The sequence below is a fragment of the Tachypleus tridentatus genome, chromosome 4, assembly GCF_004210375.1.
Source record: "Tachypleus tridentatus isolate NWPU-2018 chromosome 4, ASM421037v1, whole genome shotgun sequence".
In the NCBI taxonomy this organism is placed as follows: domain Eukaryota; kingdom Metazoa; phylum Arthropoda; class Merostomata; order Xiphosura; family Limulidae; genus Tachypleus; species Tachypleus tridentatus.
Genome location: NC_134828.1, coordinates 72,428,633 through 72,446,410, shown reverse-complemented (window position 1 = coordinate 72,446,410; position 17,778 = coordinate 72,428,633). Strand labels below are relative to the sequence as shown.

General features: G+C 32.7%; 1 protein-coding gene across 1 annotated transcript in view; it reads right to left on the bottom strand.

Moving 5' to 3' along the window:
• Positions 1-1,578: 1,578 nt before the first annotated feature.
• Positions 1,579-17,778, bottom strand: part of LOC143249416 (cell adhesion molecule CEACAM5-like) — a 117,097-nt gene continuing 100,897 nt past the window's right edge. The window contains exons 13-15 of the mRNA XM_076499235.1: positions 9,918-10,042; positions 5,465-5,614; positions 1,579-2,024 (exon numbers count right to left, since the gene is read on the bottom strand). Of these exons, the coding sequence (XP_076355350.1) occupies positions 1,977-2,024; positions 5,465-5,614; positions 9,918-10,042 (323 nt within the window). The 3' untranslated portion in view covers positions 1,579-1,976. The remainder of the gene's footprint in view (positions 2,025-5,464; positions 5,615-9,917; positions 10,043-17,778) is intronic.

The window sequence follows — 17,778 nt, the reverse complement described above, 5'->3', positions numbered from 1 at the left end:
TAGACTGGCGAATCTGAAAGTAATCCTGTATATCAACATGTTAGTCCACACTGTATCATGTCAGGCACCTTAATATCTGTGTTCACCCATAGTTTGAATGAAAATAAACTCACACGACATCTTTCTGCATGAGAAACTTTTGTCGAATGGAATGGTATTATAGTATTGCGAAAATACAGTGTACGTAACTGTTTCTAGTATTAAGGGTCTGATTTTTAAATGAGTATGAGCTTTTATATTTCGTAAAATTACCGACACCTTAAAGAATTTTTTTTTTTTAAAGTAGTGGTTAAGGCCTAATTTAAAACTTATTTATCTTTAGTTACATGAAAATTTATGGAGAGGTCACATTCTGTTGGACAACTTACAATTGCTTGGAAAGAGTTTGTTTGCTTATGAATTTCGCGCAAAGCTATACGGGGGCTATCTGCTCTTGCTGTCCATAATTTAGCAGTGTAAGACTAGAGGGAAGGCAGCTGCTCATCACCACCCATCGTCAGCTCTTGGGCTACTCTTTTATCAACGAATAGTGGGATTCATCGTCACATTATAACGCCCTCATGTATAAAAGGGCGAACATATTTGGTATGACGGGGATTCGAACCCGCAACCCTCAAATTACGAGTGGAGAGCCTTAACCACCTGGCCATGCTGGACCTCGCTTAATCAAATTACAAGGGTTTATTTTTCTGGAAACCTCACAAAGCAAAAACGTAGAAGTCACCCTATCATGAAGCTTTCTTTTCATAGTAACTTATGGTTTTTGAAACCCCTCCAGGGAACCTGAGATAAAATTGTGTTGCAGAAGTTCTAAGCCATAAGGGTATCTCATTTATTTCAGCTGATAGGTCGTCATTAAAATGATAAATTTTGTTTTAGTTTAAAATTTTCTAGATATTGTTTTTCATGTAATATGTAATGAGTTAGCCCTTTCTCAACACATATGTGTAGCTCCAAATTAGATGTTAAAAAAACAACTTGAATATGTTTAATCAATATTATGATATGAACAATACCACACTGTATAAATAACAATTTCCATTTTGATTTATGATAACCTCTCTGAGGTTTGCTGTATGGCAAGATGACTCAAGTTTTTTCCACAGTGATGTATGGTAAATTGTCTAACTGATTAGATCCACTACTAGATGACAAACGTTTTGTTCCACAGTGATGTATGGTAAATAATATATCTGTTTAGATCCACTACTAGACGGCCCATGTTTTGTTCCATACCAAAATAGGATTAATTGACTGAGGGTTGCTCCAGGTTAAATTACATTTGCTTTTTTGTTTTTTATACAAACATAAAATAAATTGTCTGAAACTTCTTCCAGATTATACGAGGTATGTTTTGGATATATGATAAACTACCAGAGTTTTTCTCATGGTTAGATAATTCAAGCTTCATTCTGATACGAGGCGATTCCAATGTTGTTTCTTAGTGTCACAAAGTGTACGAAGTTTGCTCCACGTTTGCACGATTTTAGAATAAGTTTGCAGGAACAAGACTCATATTACATTAAAATGACAAAAACTTTATTCATCATACGATTAGCATTTTAAACAACAACCACATCAATTTATCATTGTTAGAGGAAAATGGTCGACATTTATTCCACGATAAGAAGATCTAAAAATGAGATTCCCATATCAATATTGAATAAGATGGTCTGATTAATATTGTATTGTAAAATAGTCAGTTGTTTGCACCACAATACCATAGCATGTGTATGTATTAGAACATGATGCTACAAGTTCCCTCATCATAGAGTAAGATGAGTTGAGCTGAATCTGAAGGTAAGACGTAAGTAAACGTGTTACAGAAAATGATTTGAAGATATCTCGACTCTGATGAGAAGTTTATATCATAAATGAAGTTGTATTAGTTTTCATTACGATGACCTGAACCTTTCCTTCGGGTAAGACGACATAATTCTTTGTTAAGAATAATTATAAGAACATTCCGAAACATTTTAAACCGGAGTGTATCTTCTATATTCCCTTACTGGATATACTTGTCCCTGAAAAATAATAAAAATAAACCTCATAATTTGCCCTAATAAAATTCACTGATTCACATACAATAAATTATTTGTTGGTTAGTAAAATCAAAAGCTAGAAGCGATACAAATGTATTAAAATCGTATTTTATCAAATATCATAAGAAATTTTAAACAGCGATGTATCCATCAACCTTTATTGTCTTTGTTTCCAATTAACGACGTTAGGTTAAAGACAACAGCGCGTAAAAATTAATGCGGAAAAATAATGTTATGCCTCTCGATAATTGCTTCGGCACTTTTACTTTTCGTGAAACGCACTTACTCTGAATTATAAAATAAAACAAATTGCATTAATTAAAATTATACAAAAATTAATTGTTGCCTCTTTCGGATTGTGGTCGATTATTTTAATAAATAAAAAATATTTTTCTAGTATTATTCTGCTTTGCCTTTTTGACACTTATCTGTATAATTGGTTCGACCTTCTGGAATTTCTATCTCCATTACCTATTTAATGTCAAGGGAACCAATAATAAAGTATTGACTTTTGGTAGATTTTATTGATCTATTCAAAAGAATACGTTTCGTACACATGAAGAGAAAATCATCCAAAACATAACGCGTAGGTAAACCTACGGAAAATATCAAATCATATGGAGATATACTAAGTGAAAAAATAATCTAAACATAAACCATATATCAGTGTGTAGAAAAATATTATCAAAGCAAATCATATGGATATACATGAAAGGAAAGACACTCACAATATATTTATATATATTATTATATATTTCACAATATATAAATTTATAAAAAAAAGTTACCTGAAACATAAGTTTGAGTTACAGTGTCCCCACTTCCTTCGTTATGTAAAAATAAACGAACTCTGATAACATAACGTAACAAAATTTTTACTTTTTCTTGTTCCTGAGCCGCAAGTGTTATTTCCCAATTGCTTATGCCTAAAGTAAAAGGAAAAGACCTATTTTCTCTTCAAACTTTGCTTTTGAGACCTTGATAATGAAATTTTCAAATTTACCCATTTTTCCAGAATATTCTAGGTAGATTCAGTGCTGAGTAGCTGAGAGAGAAGTTTTTCGAACTTGCAAAAATTTTCAAGAACTTTCTAGAATGTTGTAGAACTTGTAAGAATTTTCAAGTGCAAGTCGCATTTTAGAGGAAACGTCTTCGACATTTTTCAAGCTTCTTCACTCATCAAGATTGACTCTGCTTCTGCCACAACGTATGCGGTCTGTGCAAGGCAATTGGAATTTCCTGTCGTCCGAACGAGTGGCGCCTCTTCATTTATAGCTCATCCAGGAGCCTCAGAGTTGTGCTGCTCCATAACGGCAATAAGTATCCGTCTCTTCCCCTAGCTAATTTGGTGCACCTCAAAGACAAATACAACAGCGTCAAGACCTTGACCTTGATGTATGATGAGTATGAGTGAGAGGTTATCGGAGACTTCAAAATGGTGACATTCCTGATGGGTCTCCAAGGAGGTTTTACCAAGTTTCCGTGTTATCTGTGTATTTTTGACCGCAGCGCATTACAAGAAGAAGCACTGACCACAACGGACCGAGTTCTCACTCGGCACAATGTCAGGTGTGAGCCACTAGTGGACCTCCAGAAGGTGTTTTTCCCACCATTGCTCAACAAATTGGGTCTCATGAAACAATTTGTCACAGCTTTTGATAAGGAGTCTGCAGCCTTCAAGTGCTTTCGAGATTTCTTCTCTAAACTGTCTGAAGCAAAGGTCAAAGCTGGTGTCTTTGTTGGACCATAAATAAAGAAAAACCTGAAGTGTACAGAATTCCTTAACAAGCTCAATAGGAAGAGAGAAAAAGCTTGGGGCACCTCTGTCGCAGTTGTTTGGGGCTTCTTGGGCAATCACAAGGCCGAAAATTATGTGGAACTGGTTGAGGTTCTGGTGAAGAACTACGGCAAAATGGGCTGCAGGATGTCCCTGAAAGTCCATATCCTTGACGCTCACCTTGACAAGTTCAAGAAGAACATGGAATCAGACTCAGAGGAGCAGGGCGAGTGCTTCCACCAAGATATACTGGACTTTAAACGTCGCTACCAAAGAGCGTATAGCGAAAACATGATGGGAGACTATATTTGGGGGCTGATACGTGAAAGTGATTTACATTACAGACGCAAATCTCGAAAAATTACTCACTTCTAAACATTTTTGTTCATTTTTGTATAAGTCTAATATAAATACATGTAAAGCTTGTTTCATATGTTGTTTTATTCAGACCTTATGTAAATGTGTAAATTTGCACATTTTTACATAGAAAATAGGTTAATTTCTAAACTTCATTATCCAGGTCACAAAAGCAATAATGGTCATTTTCTGTACTTTTACAACATAAGCAATTAAGAAATAACACATACTATCCAGGTACAAAATTTGTATTACATAGTGTAATATTCTATCTTGTATTTGTTAAGGTTTAACAATGTCATAGTTTGTTACTGTTAGATATTGTTACTGCTCGTTAATTTTAACGTATCTTTAGAGTCGACTATTGTACAATGTGTTTCTGTATTTTGTTTCCTTTATTGTTATGTTATGGCCAGACACTGAGAATATACTAGTTCATTATTACAACAAACTTAACATCGGTTTGCTTGATTTAAACATGTCTCCAGAACAGCAATAAACTGTTTTTGTTTGTTTTTTTGCGAAGGAATAATTTGAGCACAATGTAAAAGCTTAAATTTGTATGAGTTTCAATGCTAATGAAGTAGTTTTGTATTGTGTGTCGAAATGCTTTAAAAACCTTTTTCTTGTTATTAAGAGAAGTTTTTATAAAGTAAATCAAAGCACTTCTGTGGTTGTTCGATCGACTTTAAAAGTATATACACAGTAGGGATAAATTCATTATTACGCCCTTAAAACACATGATACATCTTTTGAGACAATAAAGCTAAAGGTACACTCAAAAAATGGAAGAAAAATTATTTCTCAAATAAAAAAAAGAGACAAAACAAGTCACTATATAACACGTATAACGAACATGATAAAATACAGAAAATATTTTGTTTCTTGTATTCTATGAAAAAGTTTCCTATGGTTATGAGAAAGTAAATCATGCATTATATTGCTAGTACTTGGATGCTGATGGAATATCCTATCCGGGTGATGTCAAACACAAAGAAATGCAATTTTTCAATGTCGGCTTAAAGTTATAAGTAACATATAATCTACATTGTTAATTCTGATAAGAGCTCAACGCACAGTGTCATGCACAAAAGGTGAAAAGAATTTTAAAAATAGACCCAGAACCAGAACGCTTTGAAATACTTGACCATTCTTTTTCAGAATAAAGAAGAATAGTCAACTGTATGAAAGTGCTCGAGGTGTGGGTTATTTTCTTAACTCACTACATTGTTGATGTATTTGGATTATAAATACTTGACAAGACAAGAAACAACAATATTCGTCAAACCTTGTAAGACGGCTTCAAACTGCTCAGCCTTTCGTAGTGTGTTTGAATGCCATTGTCTTTTTGTTCCATTCTAGAAATGTCCATGTCAATAAGTTCCAGATTTTCTTGCGGACGATGGTTAAGCCGTGACATAGCCCATTCTCTTGTCCCCTGATACGTAGTTTGAAGATTTTACAACGTAATTAGTTGTAATAAATACATTTTACAAATTTTACGTTTAAATCTGTTGAGAAAGTATATAGGAATAATTTGCTTATTCGTATTTGGACAAAGTTGAAAACAAATATAAATGTTTGTATGCAACATTAACGCATTGGCATAAACAATGGGGAAATTAAAATACTTAGATAATAAATACAGTATGCATTGTTTTTACACAGAACTAATTTTAGAAATTAACATTTCAACTCTTTACTAAAACTACAGAGTTCCAATCAACAAAATTAATATATTAATTCCCAAATCAGAAATAACAAGATTTATTAATGGATACCTGTTCTTGTTATTTTGGAGAACCTGAACCTGGATCGTTGGAAAATTTTGTTTTAGAAAAGGGCCTAACAATCAAATGAAGAAAAGTCTTCAAAACAAATAGGTGGATTAGGAGAAAAACAGTATTAGAGAACTTGAATTTTACACCACTTTAACAAATAATTAATGTATTTGTTTAAATATTAAGCGCTTTGTTTTTGCTTAGTGTACTTAACTGCTTTGGTATGTTATTGAATTTAGTGTTACATCAGTTTGCTGAAATCTGAAGGCTTACATTCGTGAGCTTTTCTTAAAGGTTCTTGAATATATGTGCACGATGGAAAATAATTATTTTTCGACGTTATTCTAATTAACAATTTTCTTACTGGAAATTTCCCTAGAGAAAACAGTCGTTCGTAATAAACAACTAGACTGTTGTACTTGGCATAGAAAGGACAGATGCTTTTGTAACAATGATTATCTTTAGACCTTTAATCTATGGAAGATCTGCACAAGAGATTTTAACTCCAGTCAAAGTATCAAAAGCAGCTTAATAATTATTACTTTTCATGAGTGATTCTAAAGAGGAGGCTTTACTTACATTTTTCTCACAAAGTTATTAAATGGAAACGCGAAATGACATGCCACAAAATTGATGTACCACTAATTTCTGCATCAGCATGTGCCAAAAATCTGTATATTAACCCTAGAATTATCGAGGTTTTTTTTACTTATGATTCTGTTGCAAAATTTATCTCTCTAATCAAGTTCATCTTGGAACTCGGAGAAACCCACGCATACACAAGCCAATTTTACTGAAATTGTTAGAACCTGAAATTATTGTGTTGAAATTCTTTAAAAAAAAAACAACCGTTTGTTAAACATATCTCATCCTTAAAAGCAGAAAATTATGAAAGTTTTGACGTCATAAAATAAGAAATAGTTAATATAAGGATTATTATGTCCGTCCACAAACTGTAGGCTTCTACTTGGACTGTTTGCATTAGTTTGAACTCACAAACAACTGCAACGCTTTTCCAAAAGCTGCTCTACCAATTCTTTACTTTTACTTTTTTTACTTTAAAATGTCTACTGTGAACGAGTTACTAAAAACAGTATCTAGACGTAGCTTTACTAAACTGACTTTTTATTCAAACTAAAAGTAAGGTTCGTGAAACTTTCAATATTTTTTTTGAGATTTAGAGATCCTTAGAGGAAAACAACAAATAAATTTAACCTGGCAGAATCTTCATTTAATATGAAAGTTTCTCATAGAAGTTTCTCTAAAAGTTCAGTGTGATTTTACTTTCACTGAGATATCATCTGATCTCAACGAGATTTTAATGGCAAACAGTTAATATAACAACGTTTCTATCACTGCGTTGTAAGGAAAAACTGAGCCTTAGGGATTGTATTTCGTTTGTGGTGGTTAGAGGTAAAGCTTTAATCACATCCTAGTTTTGTCAGTAAACTTTCAGGTTATAAATTTCTTAGAAACTAGAAATGTTTTGGCTTTAATATCTTTGTTGTATTTTTAATCTCTTGTACAAATCACCATAAATTCTTGTGTTACAGTATATTCATGCAAGACCTTTTCCTTTGTATAAATCAAACATTTACGTCATTCTTACTTCAGAGAAACTACAATTTTTTATCGTGAAAAAGTTTATTTTACGACAAGATTCGTAAAAGTAAACAACTTAAAAATATAGAATCGTTCGTTACTCCATAATATTGTTTGATTTGCTTTTGCTAGTTCATATTTCACAAAAAAAATTACATTTGGTTTTCTGTTATTCCAAAAGCTTTCTGTGCGAGGGTTAGAGTTCTATGGTTACGCATTCATATTTACTTTCGAATTCTTTCTACTAGTAAATACATTAGAAAAATCTGTGTGTACTAGAGGAAGTAAAATAAAGCTAAAGCTTTAAATACATTGCAATATTTTGCAAAGGTCGACCTTCTACAAGAATTAACAATACATCAAATTGAGCGTCAACTTGTTTTCCAGAATTATGTTTACTTTATTTGTATATTTGTGACTTTACGTTTTTTGCTAATTGAAAACTATATATAGCACAGTTGAGAAGTTCGAAGAGAACAAACTTTTACTAAATATCGTCCCATGCAGTATTTAAAGATTTAACAGCCTTTTGGAATTCCATAAAAATCTAAGAGTGTATCTGTCTGTCTGTATCTCGGTCACGCACTAACTGTCATTTAAAAGCGAATGGTCTTCACTGATCGTAAGATAAAAAAATATTTGAAATAAAATGTACAAAAAGTTGCTACTTTTTCGCAATTTGAAATCATATCCTTGTTAAATATTCGAGTTACGCCAGAAAAAAGATAAATATACTTTAGTAGACACTTTATACAACATATTAAACGCTTATCAAAGATTTTTTTAAATCCAACTTTACGTCGTAGAATAATATTAGAAGATTATTTATCGTCGGTATTACGTGCACTAAGGTTTGGCCCTAACTAAACTAAAAAAGAAAACGTACACAAGTTGCAGTGTTAATTTATCTCTTTATCGAATATATGCCATAATTAATAATGTCCTAATGTTCGGACTAAAACAAATGGACCTACAGAATTCAGTGTTTCCAGTTAAAATTCTTTTGTATTACTCTAGAAATTCTGTATTTAAAAAAATGCTGTTTCAGTAAAGATACTACTTGTTGCGGCACCTATTAGTCAAAAATGAGATACAGTTAAATAAACAACAAATTCTGTAAATATTACTTTAACTTATCAGTAACAGCATTAAAACTGTAGTCGGAAACGTAAACACAAAAAAGAATAACAAAGAAAACTACGCAAACACTTAGAGAACAGCTAACTCTTTGGCTTTCTCAACACAGTTTTTAGTTGTATCGTAATTTCTTACAAAGAAATATTTACAAGGACTATCTGTTTGTCATTCTTAACTGACAGACTAGAGAGAGGACGCTAGTCATTAGCACCTACAGCCAACTTTTGTGCTACTCTTGTCTGATTAATTAGTGAGATTTTACCGTCATTTCTATAACGTCCCCTGAGCCTCAGCCCCAAAGAGCAGAACGTGAATTTGCAGCAAGTAGTTACATGCCGCAAACACTTGGATTAACAGTCCACACACGCTAACCACTAATTCACGTCTGGCCCTGAAGAAGAGGAGAATCAAATCCAGTATGTTGCTAAGTGAAGTACCTCCAAACGTAAACATTTCTGATCACATGTACGCAACATGTCCGAGACAACAGGAAATGCGTACAAGTTATAAAATATTTAAAAGTAGCTAAAACATATTGGCCACTCCACATGCTAGCATTCCATGTTCCTATAGTAAGTGCAAAGTTTGTTTGTTTAATGTTAGATTTTGTTTGTTTAAGAGTAAAGTTACACGATGGTTATTTGTATGTGCCCTGTCAGTTGCATGCACACGTGGCAGTTTAAACAATAATAGAGTTGCAATATTTCTACAGTTGAATAGGCGTAAAATGGAAATGACAAAAAAATTTAAAACTCATTGTTTTGGAAGGTTAGAGATGTACATAAGCATAGAATAGAAAAGTTGAGAAAATAACTCGTTGTTAAATTCAAAATATTACGATGAATAAAAATGTAAAATCGAAACGTTGAAAAATAAAAAAACTCATTGTTATTTAAGTTCAGAATATTACGATTAATAAAAATGTAAAATCGAAACGATTAGGAAATAAACAAACTTAAAGTTTTTTTTTTTTGTGGATAATTTTTTCAACTCAAAATGTTTCAAATCTTTACTCCATTTAACGTTTTTACTTAACCGAAAATACTTTACTTATTTCAAGTTACCTTACGGATAAACAAAGATGTTTTTCTTAACTACCACAGAGTTAAGAACCCTGAATAATGTGTGTTAGGAAAATAGTCTTCAAACGTTCCTAAGAAAATATTGTAAACACGTGCACAGTTGCACTGAAGAAGTGATAGAAACTTAAGACATTCTTACATTAAAATTAAACACTTCACTTTGGTGTGCAGTTGTTGATTGAAACACGTATTGATCCGAGTGGCCGATGGATCCTCTGATGTTTCTATTACTCAGTTGCTTGTGGACAAGTAGAGACGTTCGAACTAAAAGAAATCATAAGTAAAAATAAAAATATACCATAGCTTAAGGTTTCATTACAAAACTTGCTTCTAATGGTCTGAACTTTTGTTGTCATTCAGTCGAATACATAAAAGCTTTTGACGAGTTCTTATCACGTTACATAAAATGTGTAATGAACTTGCCGTATTACATTACAGAAAATATCGTTTTAAAGTTCTACTTACTTCTACTTACCATTGTGATTATTCAGCTAAAACCAATTAAAAAGGTAGAAAAATACTGATGAACTAGCATAACTTGAAAAGCTTTGGGGTATATCTTATAAATACCTTTTATTTGCTAATATCTATTTTTTATTATTCAATCAAAGCGTAATTGCTTCATAAAAATCTAGTTCAGTTTGAATAGCTTTTAAATGACTGATTAACGTACATTGTATTTTGTTCACCACAAAATCATTTTATTAGGGACTGTCAGATGGTCCTTGTTGCCTTGGGGAAAACTCATATCTTGCTGTGACAAGCCTAAGAACGACTGTCATCTCTCTTGCCGAGAAAAAGGGCAAATTGATGGGAAAATAAATTATCCAGCGCAAGTTACTCAAGATAACTATTATCAAAACAGTCTGTATTGACAGTAGCTCTGCGCCTGATGTCACTTTTCTTATTTGTTTAAACATGTAAAGTGTCCACACACACACATATACACGCATATGTAACGAAAACGCATATAAGCTTCAACCTGTGGAATTTTTATTTTAAATCTCAAAGCTGTTACGACTGTTGGAGCACCTCAGATGCTGAGACATCAATTGCGATCCTCAGATGCTCATCTCCTGTCTACGTGGCCATCTCTAACTTGGCAGGAAGGCAGCTGCCTAGTATCGCCTTCCACCAACTTTTAAGTTACTCTTTTACCATCGATTTAACTGTCACATTATAATGTCTTCTTGGGTGAAATGGGAAGCATATTGGGCGACAGGGATTCAAACCTAAGACCTGCATATTGCTAGTCCGAGCTCCCTAACAACCAGGTTCCAGCCTGTGGATACGAAAATAAAAACAACAATAATACTCTAACTTCTATCTTTTACTGTATTTATTTCCTTCGCTGATTTCGTGGCTACCTAGGTTCAAATATCGTTTTGCAGAATGTAATTTTAAAAATAATCAGTGAAAAAACTATATACAGTTTTACCACCTAAAAATAAGTAAGATGAAATAAATACATTATTTTAAAAATGTACCTAAATAGATATATATGTGAATACCGTGGATTTTCTCCGAGAAATCTAAAATAGAATCCTTATAAATTCATCCTTAACCTTAAATTATCAATTTAATCAACATAGAATTTTTACAGTTTACACATTCTAAACGATGTGTCACATTCCTTGAATTGCAATTAAATAAATTATTAACGAAAAATATTTTAATTGTTTGTTTAGAATTAAGCACAAAGCTACCAAAAATGGGCTAGTGATGCTCTCCCCACCACGGGTATCAAAACCCGATTTTTAGCGGTGTGAATCCGCAGACATGCCACTCTGCCACTGGGGAGCTTTCTAAAGTGTATACAAACAAAGTATTTTAAATAAATGTATTACGAACAAATATAGAAATTCTGAAAGATCATATTTTCATGTGTTCCCTTTTTTGACATGTGGTATAAACATAAAATATTATTATTTTGATGTCAATTTAAATAGATAGAGGGCAGAAGTAATACTAGTCAAATATAGTTAGTTGTAATTGGGCAACAGTTACAAATATTACCAGGAATCACATAAAGGTTTGTAAAGTAACCAATGGGTATTTAACTAAATTATTAAAGGTTATGAAAATAAACCGTTTTCCTGTGATGTTACTAATAATTTTACTGTAAAAGTTATAAAATAAAATACGCTAAAATAGAAATTAACTTCTGATCAGTGCAAGCTAGCGACTTAGAGCGAAACGAAAACGTCAGCCTTGTAAAGAATGTAGTTTATTGAATCAAGTTTCTACGCTAGTACTTATTAAGATTAGAATACAGTGTTTTCTCAATTGGGTACTCTCGCTGTTAACGATATTTTTGGCCGTAAACCTAACAATATCTCACGAGATTCAGCCATTGTATGAGATTTAGGATACTTCTGAATAGAAATGTTAAATTAACAAAGCGAGACAATCTCTATAATACAAATATAGTAGTATAAAATTAAATCTAAATAATAAAATTTGATATATTGAACATTCTAACCAATACTGTTAATAAAAGTGACAAAAAAGATATAATAGTGTACACTTTACTAACATAATACAGAAAAAATACTTGTTTGCTTCAAGATCTGTCATGAAGCAAATGTTTTTTGAACAATGTAGCATCTGAGATAAATTTGCAAGACATAAGTTAATGTTAAGGTGTGGAGTTAAGTAACAGAACATTATCAAAAGTACAGCCAAAAAATAATGTTTATGAAACTATAAGATAATGAATACAGAATTAAATGAATACCTCAAACCGTACAATAAATCGCTAATAACATTGGCTTTTGTAATTAAAGCATAGCAATGTTAAACGTAGTACAGAGAAAGCAACATGTTAAACGTACTATAGGATGCGTCTAACAAAAATATATCCATCTTGGATAAGTTAACAACTGCCCCCTAGGAAAATTGTTCCTCCCCGCAGCCATATATTGTTATATTTTATTATCGCTGAGCAAAGTAGAAAAATAAGAAACAAACATAATTATTAAAATAATAAATTATCTAAAACTATTTAAGAAAAGAAAAACATAGGTTTCATGTTAAATTTTGAATATTGTAATAAAATAAAAAAGTTAGACTACACAGAGTTATATAAAGAAGATATAGTTGTAATTGTCCTACAACCCCCATCTTAACATTAGCCACTTAACAAAGCGTATAGACCAAGCAACAGCTAGGAATGAATAAAGTGAAATCTTCTTTAAAAACTAAACTGTAAACCTGATTAACTTGAGAAATTCAGTAATAAGAATAATAAGATATACCAATCGTCAATATGCAAACAAAATATTGAGCAAAAATTAAAATAACTAAACCAATGACGTGATGCCATACTAAACACTAAACTGTTGTATATAGGCCTATCGTTTGTGAGCCCGGCATGGCTGAACGTGTTAAGGTGTTCGACTCGTAATCCGAGGGTCGCGGGTTCAAATCCCCGTCGCAATAAAACATGCTCGCCCTTTCAGCCGTGGAGGCGTTATAATGTGACGGTCACTCCCACCATTCGTTGGTAAAAGAATAGCCCACGAGTTGGCGGTGGGTGGTGATGCCTTCCCTCTAGTCTTACATTGCTAAATTAGGGACGGCTAACGCAGATATCTTTCGAGTAGCTTTGCGCGAAATTCAAAACAAACAAACAAACTATCGCTTGTGTCCACCGCAAAAAATCAAACATTGGATTTTAATGATGAAAGTCCATTAACATTCTGCTGACCTACCGAAGTGATGTAAGGCTAATTTGTCTATAATTACTGAAATAATTTTCATCACCTCCATTGATAAGACAGTGATATTAGCTAACTTCCAATCCTCTGGTATCTGTCCACTATTCAAGAAAGTAGCTCACATAGCCAATACTTAACCTCATTCAAAACCCTTGGGCTAAATTTATCTGATCCAAATACTTTAAACTTCACAATTTTTCTTAACATTCAATCATCTTGTTCGATGTTGTTTCCATCTACCAACTCTTCAAGATGAGAGATAAGAGATACAACTTAGATCTTCGTTAGTAAAAACTGAAAAAATGCTGGATTTAAAATCACACAGCCGTCTCATAATATGAGATACAAGCCTGTATTTATCATCCTTCAAAGGTTTTCCCCTATTCTAACACTTTGTTCGCCCTTAATATATCTAAAGAAATACTTACTATTAATTTTTACACTTTCAACCAACCTTTTTAAATATATTATTGCCATGCCCTACTTTCCTGTTTCAATAACATTCTTGGTCTTCTGTACCTTTTAAGTCTCCTGATATGTCAGTCAATTTAAATTTGATGTATCTATCTTTCATGTAATAAACAAAATTTTGTACCTGTTGGAAAGGCTGTATTGCATATAGTAAATGCATTTTAGGCTCTACTGGTAATTAAATATCTTTCATCGATACTAGATTCTCGTGTAACTCAATTATTTCTCATAAACTCTGGATTCAAATTTCATTCAATTAATGCTACTTATGCATTGTCTTGTATTTGTTACAAATACGCGTTTAAGTATAAACATACACAAATCTAATGCCAAACGTGCAAATAATTGCTCACTACCTGTTATGATAACAAACACTTTAATAAATATAATACAAAGACAGTTAATACTTTGCTTTATTTCTACTTTGATATCTTTATTAAAAGTAAAACAGCATTTTTTAAAATTATTTTATTTCTAAAGTTCTCAATAAAAATTTTTTAACTGTTATGTAGATTTTCTAAAAATGCTCTTGCTATGAAACTGAAGAACATCGCTGAAAAATATAAGCTACATTAATTTGTTGTTATTAAGCACAAAACTATACTAAGGCTATCTGTGCTCTACTCATCACCAGTGTCAAAACTCTAATTACTATTAATCTATAATAATAAAACGGCGTGTCTTCTCTGTCTGTCTCTGTGTGACCACCATAACTTCAAAATCAAATAACCTCGAAACTTGAAAAGTTACAAGCATACTGGTGGACGCTGAGAGTGTGTACCTGGGTACTATTACTTATTACATGCATATACGACATTTTATGGAAAAAAAAACACACAGAAAAGAAATATAATCGCTATAGCTCTAAAACGAATAAACCTAGAAACCTGATATTTTGCATCCTCATTCAGTGAATCCTGAGGATGTGTATTTGGGTATTAACACTTATTTTATCTACGTGCGTGCAAGCATGCGCAAGCAAAGGTTTAAATGGGGTATGACAACAAAAAAAAAATCACAGAAAATAATGCTAGCTACTAGAATCCGGAAATTTTGCAACCGTACAAAGTGTACCCTGAAAGTGTATACCTGAGTAGTATTACTAATCTACATGTGTGCATGCATGCACATCTTTTTAATGAAGCAAGTTCCAGAGGAATTATATAGTAAAGAAATACAATCGCCATAGCTACGAGATGAGAGAATCTAGAAACCTAAAATTTTGTACCTGAGAGTGCGCACCTGGGTATTATTACTTGCCTAATTCACGTGTATATGCTCAAGCAGATCTTTTCAATGTGACAAGCTAAGGATAAAAAAAAAAAAGATGTGGCTCCTAATATACCAACACTTCTATTTCATAGGAAGTCAATGCGTTTTGCTACAAATGGTTCAAACAATAGGTTTTAATGTCATGTTGCTTAGCAATAAAAGTATCTGAGTTATGTTTTTATGCTAAAATGGGTTCAGAATACACACATTATCAATCTTATAACCTGGGGAAAACTGTGTACTACGGCTAGTATAATAATAAAACGTTTGACTGTGCATTTTCTCATATAATATATATTATATATAATATAACCATAAAGTCAAAACAAAACACATTAAAACTAAACAAAATACGCGTCATTTAAAAAAATCCTAGAGCACAAGCTACCCTAATAATTTAAAATTATCGTTATAATATAATTATTAATCAGAGGTTGGGATTTGCTGTTTCTAACGCAATCCTTCCTCATGATCCTCTTTACTTATTTAACTTCATCTAAATTTATTTGTTTAAATTCACTAGTATATAATATATATGCGTGTGTGTATCTTTTGAAATCATTAGAGCTTCATCATTATTTCTCACTTCACATCAATATTTTTATTCGATTTAGTTCAGTGTGCTCTTCCTTCTTGTTCATTCTAGTTGAAAGTAAGTAAGTTTACAATGATATTTTACTAAAGAAGTAGTATGTGATCTGTTTTCTGGAAGTTTTAAAACATTTTACTTGTTTGTTTTTGAATTTCGCGCAAAGCTACACGAGGGCTATCTGCGCTAGCCGTCCCCAATTTTGCAGTGTAAGACTAGAGGGAAGGCAGCTAGTCATCACCACCTTGGGCTACTCTTTTACTAACAAATAGTGGGATTGACCGTCACATATAATGCCCCCACGGCTGAAAGGGCTAGCATGTTTGGTGCGACGTGGATTCGAACCCGCGATCCTCAGATTACTTTACTTACATCTTCCCATAACTGCAATATATAACTGCTCCTGCTTTGAAGTTACACCTAAAGTTAGGATGTCGTCATTATATTTACATATAAAAATACTTAGCAAAAATGTACACAGGTTAGGAAGTAGCAATGTAGTGAAACTGGCCCTAAGGTAAATCAAGTAGATATTTTAAACAAAAACTAAGTTTACCTGGCACATAAAATGCTTGTTAATACATTGTTACTTATAACTGATTATTATAAAGTCGGGACTTAGAACATGAGGTTTATATTTTTAGTATAACCTTATGTATGGCAAGGTTTGCTTATTTTTATTTTTGTCTTATAATGATGGCCTCTTTAGTAACGAAACATTTAACACAGTTTTCCCGTTTGACCACCAGAGTCTCAATCAGACTGACACATAAGTGCTATTTTCTAAAACTACATAAAAAAATCAATCAATAAACTCTCGTGTAACTACATTCCCTGAAGTAGTTCCCCATAGTAGCAATATATATATATATATATATATATATATATATACACAAGTAGATTACCCGTGAAAGTTCACAGGAATCACCAAAAACTCCCACATAAAAATATGCGCATCTTATTTGAATTACCTTTCATATAATTTGACAGTTTTTAAGTATGTTTTTGCGGTTTATCACGTACCATATCAAAAATTCCCTTACTTCTTATAGGTGATGAAATTAAAACTTAAAAATATTCACATTTATATTACTATTTTGAGCTTCTCCTTACATGTGAATACCTATTGCCAATTATTTCTTTTGTTTACTACCCCTAGTGGTATAAAAGTACGTCTGCAGAATTAAAACGCTCAAAACTGGAGTACGATACCTATTGTGCAGCTTTGTGCTTACCTACAAACAAACAAATTGTTTGTTGTTTCATTTCGGACATCACGGAAAAGGGATATCTGCGCCAGCCGTCCATAATTTGGAAATAATAAATAAGAGTGAAGATAACTAGTGAACAACCACACATTGCCATCTCTTGGGATACTCTTGTATTACCGAGTGGTTGGATATGATAGTCACCATTATTACGCTTTGTTTATTTGTTTGTTTTGAATTTCGCGCAAAACTACGAGAACTATCTGGGCTAGTCGTCCCTAATTTGGCAGTGTAATTTAGCAGCTAGTCATCACCACCTACCGCCAACTCTTAGGCTACACTTTTACCAACGAATAGTTGGATTGACCGTAACATTATAACGTCCCCACAGGTGAAAATGTGTTTGATGTTACGGGTATTCGAACCCACAACCCTTAGATTACAACTCGAGTGCCTTAACCACCTCGCCATTCTGGACCTCCATTGTGAGGCAACCAAGACTCTTAAGTGCAGAGCACGATATTTTTTTGTCGGTAACAGAAGAGAATTGATGGAACAACCGATCGATATGCTGACTCGCTAACCACTGGGCATCTATTATTAATTAAATCGGCTCAACTAAACATTAAACTTGAAAAACGTAATTTATCCCTCACTTCTGGCGATTTTTCGCAAATGCTTTGAAAGCAAACATTTTCTTTTGTTTGTTTGTTTATTTCTTTTGAATTTTGCGCAAAGCTA